General features: G+C 42.4%; 1 protein-coding gene across 4 annotated transcripts in view; it reads left to right on the forward strand.

Annotated features, from left to right (window-relative positions):
- The window catches only part of TRAPPC9 (trafficking protein particle complex subunit 9), a 460,345-nt gene extending 450,520 nt beyond the window's left edge, over positions 1-9,825 (forward strand). For all 4 annotated transcript variants that reach the window (XM_038173943.2, XM_038173949.2, XM_038173944.2 and 1 more), the window contains one exon: positions 6,577-9,825. In XM_038173943.2, the coding sequence (XP_038029871.2) occupies positions 6,577-6,756 (180 nt within the window). In that variant the 3' untranslated portion in view covers positions 6,757-9,825. The remainder of the gene's footprint in view (positions 1-6,576) is intronic.
- Positions 9,826-11,451: the final 1,626 nt, after the last annotated feature.

The raw sequence follows: 11,451 nt of genomic DNA on the forward strand, positions 1-11,451 counted from the left end.
CCTAGTTGCTTAGCATGCTGTTATAAAAATAAAGAAAAATAGAAAGATAAAAACCCTGCTTAAAATAGGACAAAGAAGTCCCTTTTAGAATAACTGAATTTTCAAATTTTGCCTCAAATCATTTTTTAGAAGTTTCAAGTCCAAGAGCTTTTTACTTCTAAAGCAGGCACTGGAAAGACTTCCTGAATATAACTACTCTCTCCCACATCCTTCCGTGAAAAAGAGCAACAACGAAAAATCAGAGGAATGAAAAACATATGGACAATGTTGCCGAGTGGAATAGACAGTATTTCTGGTAACTTATAAAATAAACATGAAGAAGAGGATGAATGTTTGGGATAGCGCCTAGGACCTTTGCTTAGGTCAGCTCTTCAGACAGATAATAAAATGTACCTGTCAAAACTGAATATTTAAGTGAACTTCAGTAAGAAAGAAATTAAAGGTTAACCACAGGGACAGTCACCATGCATATTTTTCAATTGCGCATCATAGGAAGAAAATATTTCCAAAAGATAATGAGCACGCAATAAACCATCGGCTTGAATTTTAATGGGTACTAACTATATTCTGAGCTGAATAATTTAGATATGTCAACAGAAATAATCGGGAGACGGCTTTCTTTGAATCCCTTCCTGACAATGTGGATTTTTTAATGTGAGTGGCGGTGTTCAGATACCCAACTGCCAAAGGGCTGACCCTTCAGGCTAATGAGGGAAAAGGGAGATGACAGCGTGATGTATTCGTACCTTCTGATTGAGTCTCCTATGGGGCAAGAAGTCAGGAGGTCACATCTCTTGTGCCTGCCTGGGCAGCCTTCTCATACATGACAGTCTCTGCTTTTGCCCCGTTATTCAGTATTTAGCCATTTTTCCTGAAAACGCAGTCCTCCAGAAGTTAAAAATAGAGTTGTTTTCTGATATTTTGTCCTCCTTTTTATCCAAAAGGGTGAAATGAAAAAAAAAAACAAAACAAGTTTGCTCCTAGACAAGAAGTGCTGTTTTTCACAATATGTAGCATTGATACATGTCCTACACAAGCTCCCGGAGAAAATGCTTAGTCATTTTTCTTTGAGGCATAGAGCCCTGATCATGGAAGAAAATTCTTCAAACAGTGTGTCTAATGCTGTCAGAGGCCCTTTCATCCCACGTAATAACTAATTCAGTAATGGAAAATGATTTCAGAAAGCAGCACCTGTTTTGGGGACAAGAATAAAGTCCTGGTTTGTGCAGTTGATGCTTCGGGGAGGAACGAACATACTCAGAATTGTGTTCATGCTCCGAGTTTGGCAGAAACAACAGACGCTGGTTAAGAAACTGAAGAAGCTCACGGTTGGGTGTGATGAAAGAGATTCATAGTGTCTATTTTTTATAAATTAAAGCTGAGACACTGGACGGGATTCCCAGCTGGTGTAGCTCCGTGCTGCTCTCTCGAAGCTATTAAACATGTGTTCATTATTTTTATAAACTGAGGTCACGGGCACACAATTATTTCTCTTGTTTAATGGAGGTGCCTTGAGATGCTGCCGTTTTGCAGTTGCTTGTTTCTGCCCCTCTGCAGAAAGATGCTCCCCTCTATAGCAGCAGACCATGCAGGAGAGATGGCGTGAGTATTTGTTTCTGTGCAAAGTTGGCCAGTTTCGCTCAAACCACGTTCGTCAGCACTTTGAGCTAATTGGGCTGACATTACACTGACACTAGCAAGGAGGTGGTGACATGATTTATTGCACCACTGAGCTGGGTGGGAGGGAGGACGGAGAACTAGTGCATGGTTTGGCGTAGCAGTAGTGGATGGTCAAGAACAAGTGGGAGCATCAGGTGCTACAGCACGAAAAGATGCTTCTCATGCCCTGGAAATCTGGTCTGTTGTCGCGATGATGCTACATTACTTGTGCTCAGTTGAATATGATCTCTCTGGAAAACCAAACCAAAACAACCCTTGGCTTTCTTAATCATTAACTTCTTATTAAACCTGATGAGTAAATGCTTAGCAAATCACAATTATTTCATTTCAGACAACAAAGTTTCAAATCAGTTTCTGCATCTATCTGGAAGACATGGAATATATACAGGAGTTTTCAGCACGCACACACAGCTTCACAGAATGAGCAAAAATGTTTAAAGGGTAAAAGTTGTAGGCTTTTGTTTTTCTCTTTCTTATGGCTTGAAATCAAAGTTAGATGATTTGTCTTGGAGGTAACAGAACAAGATCTTATTCACCTTTCTGTGCTCCCCTTTCAATTCAGTGCACCTTTCTGGATTTGTGTCCAAAGATCTCTGCTGGGATGTACTACCTTTAAAAGCAACATTTTTTACTGAACATTTTAGAGGATAATGAGATATTTCCATACACTTTAAATTATGTAAGGCCTTTATTTTTAAGATTAACTTTTAATTTGATTAACCTTACCTTTCTATGCCAATAGTTAACAGAAAAAGCGACTTCCTCGGTTATCATTTAGATAGAAGATAAAAGTGTGGGGTTTTGAAACATGAGATAACCTGGTGGACCCCTACCAATTAAAATACCTTTGCATTTATTTCTTATCTCACTTCACAACCTGAAGTTTAGCTTTAATCATATTATTAAAGATTCCTAGTTCTTACCAGTGTTTTGACTAATTAGTTGATCAGACAGCGCTGCTTCTAGCCACATTAAAAACAAAAAATTATCTGCTATGGAGATTCCTGTAACTATCAACAATTCATCGTTCCTTGTTGTTCTTGCTTTTGCCATTACTATTCTCAAGCAGGTTTTTCTTTTTCCTGGGTGTGTTATCACTCACTAGCTCAAATGATTGGTAGCGGAAGATGAGGTGAAATTCATTAGGAGATGGTCATTTTGAATCAGCCCAGAAGCGATGATGAACATTTGCTCACTTCTGGCAGGTCCTCTGTGGCCCATCTGGAACAAATTAGTTTTCTTGGCACTTGTACTCGCACTGTAAACTCTTTGGGGCAGCGTACAGTAGCTGGCACTAGCCCTAATCTCTGACTGAGCTCCCTAAGTACTACAGCAGTATAAATAAGTAGTAATTAGTTCTCAGGAATTCGCAGTCCCACGTGGTAGCTTGAATCAGGGAAGGATTAGGATGAAGCTAGAAACTTAATTTTTCTTCTCTCTCGGAGGAATGGAGGAGTAATGTGGGCATTTTTTTTCCTTGATTCTTCAGTCTTGTTTTCCTGGGGTGGAAGCTTCCTGCCTTTGGTCTCCATGCAAAGGACCTGGTGTGATTTTAGTAAAATCTCTTCCAACTCTGTAGCTAGACTGAGCTACATGTGTGCAACACCATTTCAGATTGGGACAACCAACAAGCATGCATCTGGGCAGTCAGACTACCAGACCTGTTTGGTGGTAGATCAAAGGACAGTACAAATTTGGTCTGGATCAGGCATGAGTAGGTCACAGAACCATAGAATATCCCCAGCTGGAAGGGACCCACAAGGATCATCGAATCCAACTCCTAAAGAGTTGGATTTCATGTTTATCTTCATGTTCTTTTTCAGATTAGCTGGATCATGTATTGCAGTCACTGGGATGGCATAAGCCAGGTACGGTGGGGTACATCTGACTTGTATCCACATCTGAACAAGTCATCCTGCGTTCCCTTCACAGCCAGTGAAGAGTGAGTCATCAGGGCTGATAGAGTTTAAGGAATATTTTGCTTCATTCTCCATTCGACACCTCCATTTGATCAGATAAATGCTTTTGTTGAACAGCTGGCTCAGGTGTGGACACCCTCTTTACAGAGATTTGGGTTGATACAGTTCCAGATTGAGACATGTGAACGAGTAGGTGTCTCCATTGATGCTGGCCAGCTAAGCTCTTGTGAGACAACGGAGATGTAGCCTGCTGCCCTTGGGGCCTGACTCACCCTAACATAGACACCAGAGATGAGATCCAGTTGCCTAAATGTATCCCTCCAGCTATTGCTTCAGAAATCCTCCTGTAAATCCTGTGCCGCATCTGTCAGCCCTGTGTAGATGTCTCAGTGCCTCAGGTCATCCCAAATCTCACGAGATGCCTGTGGTTAGACAGCTGTGTCCTGCCTCAGGAGGCCGGCCATGTAGATCATTTTGTTAGCTCCACTGCATTGACTAGGTCTGCTTACTGTAAGAGGAGCTTGGGTACCGAGTGTGTAGAAAGACCTAAAAGTAGGTTGTTTAACCTCAAAATGAGTCCTGTGCCTGGTATACCAATTGGTTTGGATCTGGCTCTCTACTGATCTGACTTCTGCTGATGTCGTGGTCTTCTGGAAATGCCATGCTCTGCAGTCAGTCATTGCTTTGGAAGAAACAACTTCTAACTTTTGCAGGGCCACTTGCAATGAAATGGACTGGGGGCTACATTTGCTGCTCACCTCCACCCCTCACTTGCATTAGTGCTTGCCTCTGTCTTTCTGTGGATGCAAGTGTGCCTTGGTTGGAGTTAGGCAAAAATAAGGCAAGCAGCCCAGGGAGGGGGGGAAGGAAGCGAGCGGGGAGGCTGCTTGATGTTGTTCTGCATGTCCAGACGCAGAGCCGGAGGGCAGGAACTTGTACCCAGCGAGGAGGGGAGATGCCAAGGACACGGGTCAGGAGAACAGCTGTGACCGCTCTGAGCGCTCACGTGGATGACACGATGCTGCCACAAGTTTGCTGGAGGTCAGCAGAAGTGATCAGCACCAAAGCCAAAGGGAGCCTGGGCTCTGCCAGCCCTGGTGATGTTGCTGCTTGTGAAAAGCCAGGCTCCTGTGCAGGAGCAGCAATTCAGGCAGGTTCAGCAAAGAAACCTGGTACCTCCAAGGGCTCTAAGAGGTGTGTGCCTGCTGGCTACAGGACCCAGCAGTGAAAGTCCAAAAAAACACCACCTGGAATAGGAGAAAACAGAAACAAACAGCTCATTCCCCTCACATCTGACAGGTACAGACAGCTTTCCTCACCAGAGGTGGTGGCAGCTCAGGCAATTTTCAGCTTTTTGGCATATTCCTGAGGTGCTGTACACTCCTGCAAACCTTTTCCAGTGTTTCACCTCCCCACTCGCCCCTGCCATGGGCTAGTCATCATGCTTGTTCCTATCTTCCTAAAAGTAAAAGCACGGTGCCCTTTCAGCAAGGGGTGTCCAGAGCACTTCCCCAGTTAACCCACAGTTGTTGATGTCCTGGTTTGCCATATGACCAAATTCCTCGTAGCAGGCAAGAATCCTCCTGGTCCTTGACCGTGTTTGTAACCCATATCAGAGCCTTAACCTCATCCCTTCACTGTCCCGTTGGTAATGTCCCATCATTTCCCAGGGATGCCCCTTGCAAACATTTTTCTTCCCCCAAATCCAATCAAGTCCTGTACATTCGGGCATCTTGGTGCCTCTGGTTGTAACACCAGAGTTTCCTTTGTGGTTATGTTTCGGTCTCAGCCTGGTGACCAGTGCTGTGTCTTGCTGTCGTTTGGCATCAGCTCTGGGCTCTGTACCGTGATGGACACTGAGGTGTTTGGGGATGACCAAGAAAAGGCCCATTACAATGAATGTTAAGTAAAAAATAAAACACAAGCCTACCTGTGAGAGTAGGGATGGCCCCATGAAAATACCTTGAGAAGATGATTTCAGGGTCTCCAGGGAGCAGAAAGGAACTGGTAAGATGGTCTTGCTGGAAGGAAGACGTACTGAAGAGCATCAGGTGCCCTTTGTTGGGTCTGTTCTGGGACTGAAGTTGCCTCTTCTTGATTTTTCAAATAAATTCCATCCAATGGCTTTGTGCTGATTCAGTATTTTGCATCTGCAGTGAGTTTAACCCAGATGTAGTCACTGTAGAAATGGATTTATCATCTTGTGGAAGCAGACATTTATTCAAACATTAGCACATGTTGAATAGTGATAAGACTGTTGAAGTTAAAAATTACTCAAGTGTCTCGCTGAAATGGCGGAGCAAGATATTTGTTGTAAAGATATAGATCATAAATGGTTCAGTGATGAAGGGAGATATATAAATGTAGAAACAATGCAAATTCTGTGTTTAATTTGGACAGGTTAAATCCCACTTTTCATGAGTAGTTTCTTGCTAAATTTAATTATTTCAATGAGAGTGAATATTAAAGATTCCTGATTAGAATTTGCAGTCAGACTGTGTCTGAATAATAAGTGGGGATGAATTTAGTTATTGCGAAGTTGTTAAATGGTGTTCAACCATGCGTTTAACAAGAGTTCACAGCCATGATTTAGACCTTTAATAAAGATGTTGATAAATGCAGTCTAAGGGAAGATGTTCCTGGTTATTCAGGACATCGTGGGGGACTTTTGCCTTAAACCAAATCTGTTCTGAAATCAGTGATGGCTGCAGATTTGTCTTCTGGTTTGAGCTTTGCCATGGCTTTGCTGCATGACAGAATAACACAGAATTTCATTTTCAGTGCTCCCATTTTACCACTGCTAGAATAGGGACAAGAAATTTACTTCTTCTTATGGGAAGGTAATATTGAGATGTTTAATTTCTGAATATTTCTAGAGTACTTTGAGATCATTTCAAGGAGCTACTGAATTGCAAAGTGCAATTATTTTGTTTTGTTGCTTGTTTAATTTTACTGATTTTCACGTTCTCTTTTGCAGGTGAAGCCGACCAAAGACTCTGTGTACTTTGGAGCACTTCTTTTCCTCTACACGGGCGATTTCTATCTGAATATCAAATTCCATGAAGACAACTGCAGCAGGGAGCTGCCTCTCTCCTGGTTCTGCCTTCCCAGTGTCCACATCCGTGCTATGGAGCCTGTGGCTGGAACTAAGCTGTAAATGCACAGTGCGCTATTTGATTAACAACAGTGCACAAAAATGCTTGGCACATCCTCTGCTTGACCCCAGCTTGTTTCTGTCCAACCCCAGGCCACAGTCCCTACTTTGGAGGAACAGCTGAACGCTCTCTGAATTGGCTGATAGTCATTTGGGCAGCTGCTTTAGCTAATTTCAGAGAGAGAGACAGATTATAACTATGCTCGAGTTTTCCTCTGTTTCCAAAAAACCTTTGAAACCGCTAATATATGCATCATACTTTCATACACCCCATTGATACCAGTGGATTTGAAAGGGACTCGAGGGCTGAATTTAAGGGGGCTGAACTTAACCACATGTTTGAAGGTCTCAGTTCCAACTCAAACAGTTTCTTTTTAGCATTTCAATGCAAGTTGAAATTTCTGAATGAAATTCCTCCTGGCTTAGGCTGGACCTGTGGCATGTAGCCTCGAGGTGTAGGTTCTCTGTTAGAATTGTTCCCAGGCTTGGTCTTTTTCACTTGTTTGCTGAGTATTTGGTGTCTTTGGTGGTAAATAGCAGTAGAGATGCTTTTCCTAGTGTTACTGAAGGTAAGAATAGCAAATGTGCCTCTCCAGTTATTCTGTTCTTCCCCTCAGTCCAGTGCCACATGCTCCTGGTGGAGTCACACTGCCTTTACTTTGGTAGATCTGCGAACAAATGAAAAAAGGCAATGAAAAGCTTAAAGAGTTTTGTCCTTGAGAAGGGAAATAAGTCAACTTTTGGGTTGCCTGGGGCTTGCCCGTGAATTTGGGCTTTCGTAGTTCTCTTTAATACAATCACAACCGATTGAAATGTTTGCAGACACTTAAAGAGCCACCAGAATTAATCAGCTGGCCATTATTATCACTTTGCATCAGTTTTTGCAAGCTCTTCTCATCAGGTTTTTCATGCTAATAGACTGGGTTTGATTATGTGGTTGTTTTGTTCTTTCCTCTCTTTTTTTGTTTCTTTATATTTTTTGGTTTGTTTTGTTGGAATGAGTAAGCTTAATTATTAGGCAATTAAGAGCATGGAATTCCCAACCATAAAATACCTGATGAACATATTGGAAATTTAACCTCTTGTCTTTCAGAAAAAATGTTTTTTGCATAAAGAAACACAAATCTACCCCATGTAAAGCAGGGAGATGTCTGACATGCATGATTAATACAGGTTTCAAACCTGTCTGAATCTTTTCTGAAATTTACAGCCTGCAGCTCTTCAAGTTTATGGTAGAATAATTGCAGGGATGCATACACCAAGATGCAGTAGGGGTGCTCAAGTTAGCTCTATATGTGCTAAACCTACATGCACAACCTCTTTGCAGATTTTTTGTTGTTTAGGGTTCATCCAAAAGTGGATGCACTTGCCCTGGTCCATCCTGCTCATGCTGTGGAGCATTAGGCTGGATACCCACTCATTCTGGCTCTCTGCACTGTGCTCATTTATACTTTTAGATGTGACTGGTGTTTTCCTTAGGAATGTGACACTGCTCGAAACTGAATCCATTGCATGCTCGGAAATTACTGTGATGTATTCATCCTAAATATGTTATCTTTAAATTTAGGAGACCTATAGCTATAGCATGATAACTGTATTTCCAGCATATCCAGGGTATTATCTCTAAAACCCTATTGTGGTAATGCTATCAGTGTTTGTTCTGGGGCTGTGTCTCTGTACGCCAGCTTCCACACAGAGTGGAAGTCTTCAGACGTAACGTGGTGGAAATCTGAGACTGACTGAAGATTTACTTGCAGTGATGTACTGCTCTGCCAGCTGCCAGCACACAATGTCCACTAACAAAAGTGCTCCTTTGATTGCACAGTGGCTCTAGGCCAGAGGCACCCTTGGAAAGAGGGGTGAAAGCAGCCGAGCTGGGCATGTTTTTTGTGTCACTGGAGGCCGGTTCTGTGCTATAAGGCTGAATTCTCCGTCACTAGATAGACATATACACAGAAAAATAAGATCCCAGGAGAGCAGGAATTAAACCAGTTAATCTTCTCCATAAAAGCTTGCTTTTGACATGTGTCTCTGTACTGTGTTACACAACACTGTTGCAGCAAAATCCAAATTGGGTTTCATTCAGTATTCCCAGCAGGTAATCTGCAGATGCGAGGCATGCAGCTAAGGCTTTGTAGGGACCACACTGCATCCGAAACAAAAATATTGTGAAGCAGATGCTGTTGTAGTGAGGATCCTTCAGCTTACCTGGCTACGGGATCGTTTCCTAGGATGGGTTTGAGAGTATTCTCTGAGAACAGAGGGAATGGTTCCTGTGAAGCCTATGCTGAGGTGCAGCTCTGCCCTTCACTTACAAAGGGGGCGATTCCTAGCCTGCTGAAGCTGCTGGAATGGGAACAGGTTTTATTAGAGCAAAAGATAGCTGCATATTTCCTAGGTTTCCAATATGCCATTATAAATCTGCCATATGTGCTCATAAATATAAGTTTTATGTGTGATCTGACCCTTAATGGTCTATCTGTTCATTATACAGTATACCACTCTGTCCCTTGTCAACTTTGATGCTTAGTTGCTTTTGGCATTTATGGTACCTTTCCCAATTTTCTTACACTTCTACTTGTCTTGGAGAGAGAGATGGAACACAAGAAATTCTTCCTTCTGGGGATCATTTGTGACATGTCCAGAAGGAGAATGTTTAAGTGTCAGTGTAATTTGGCAAAGGGGGAGGGGATGGCACTTGAAATGAGAACACTGCATCACTTTTGGTTTTCTTTTTAATGGAAGCTTTCACTGGAATTGCTGTCAGCTTTGGTCCTTGCAATGGCTTGAATAAAGGATGATACTTTTCTGATCTGCTCTCCTTTTCTGGAACTGAAAACTTGTTTTTCTCTTTCCAAACCACCCAGCTATTATTTTGAACATGAAGAGCCAAACTGTGCATTGTAACACAGCTGTAAATCTGATATGATCCCACTTGGTTGAATTAAATCATTCCTAATTTAAATCACCGTTGCTGAGAGCAGAAGTTGGTCCAATATATGTATGCATTGGAGAAACATAAGTTGTGTAAATTTAACTATCTGAATAAATACTTATCCTCTGTTATTTACACCTCTGCCTGTCTCTTCTGCCTACGATTTGTGACAGTGCTGTGTGTTTTTACTGGTAATAATAATGTGTCCCTCGACGCTGCATTCTGTCTCTGAAAGGAGAATGTATTTGTGGCACTGAAGCTTCAGCTTTGTTCAAATTTTCTCTTCCTAAATGAGCTCAGAGCTGATGAAAGATAAATGCTGTATAGTGTGGCTCCTGTGTCCTGTCCTGGGTCAGTCTCCACTGACTGTCAACTGAGGGGAAAGGGGTGCACTCACATGAAAAATTCCTTATGCCTCAACATCCTTCCATCCTCCACAGAAACAGCACAAAGGCAGGACAGAGGACCAGCTATGGAGGTAGTATGTTTAGGAAGACTGTTTGGAAGCACTTGTTTTGTGCACACAGTTAGATATCCAGCCCTATTTGAGTTCATTCTGCCACTGGTCCTGAGGCTTCAATTTTCTGGGTTCCTGACCTAGAAGCTCTTAAGCTTTCCTTAGCAAAAGTGAGGTGCACTCTTCCTCTGGTTCCCTTTCTGTCTCTTACTTACAAAAAAGAGACTGTGCACCTATCCTACTTGCACAACACAGCAGAGCAGTGCTATCTGCCAGGCCCCAGGATGTTAAGCGTGCCCTGTAGTGCTCTGGGCTTGCAGTTCAGCTCTTTGGGCTGGGCTGGGATTTGAGGTCTTTCCTAGAGAAACATGCTTTGCTGCATGAACCTATGGATAGCACTAGTGCTCTTTACTTGGTGCAGAAAAAAACACAGATGTGGACAGTTTTTATGTTCAGTGTTCACTGACACATTTACCTCTTTGGTTTAGACCATTCTGGGGCTTAGCTCAAGGTCCTTGGGTTGTCCAACATCTTTGTATTTTAGTTCTTGGTTTCTCGTCTCTCTCACCTCATCCTTCCCACCAAATCCTCTAGTCACTGCTTTTCTGCTTTCTTTCATTTGGTCCCAACAGAAGAGATTCACATATCCTTTTCTTTTTCTCTCTCCTTCTGCTACATTCCCATCAGACCCCACCTAACACTTGGATCATTTTCAGGCTGTTTTTTTTTTTTCTTTTTCCCTTCAAACCATATTTTAGTTGTTAAACTGGAGTTTGGCTCTCACATTCTGTGTTAAAGCATCTTGAGATCCTTCATTTGAATGGGACCTTATCTATTTTATAACCATCTGGTTGCTTGTTGGAGTTATACTTAGGTTACTACTCTCATGATGCATCAGTTCCGTAACACCAATGGAACCCGTGCTGTATGTAGGTGAGACGTCATTTAACATACACTCATTTTGTCTCTATGTTCCTGAGTCAGCAAGACATTTAAACATGTGCTTAATTTGAAGTACATGAATAGACCCACTGATTGCAGCTAATTCAGAGTCACACATCTGCCTGGAGAACTTGCTAAACCTGTGCCCAGATGCACAATCTGTATCTGAACCTGTACATTTGAGATTAAGGCCTCTGTTTCATTATGTTGTACAGACCATCATATTCTTGTGGCACCACTGGCTCCCAGAAACTGTGGTCCGTAGAGAAGATATCAAAATAGGGCACCATCACGTTAATGCTAGGTATATACAATGAGTCTGGGAATGCGGAAGAAACTTCTGAGATTGTACGTGTTCAATGCA

This window comes from Anas platyrhynchos, chromosome 2, assembly GCF_047663525.1.
Source record: "Anas platyrhynchos isolate ZD024472 breed Pekin duck chromosome 2, IASCAAS_PekinDuck_T2T, whole genome shotgun sequence".
NCBI classification, from domain to species: domain Eukaryota; kingdom Metazoa; phylum Chordata; class Aves; order Anseriformes; family Anatidae; genus Anas; species Anas platyrhynchos.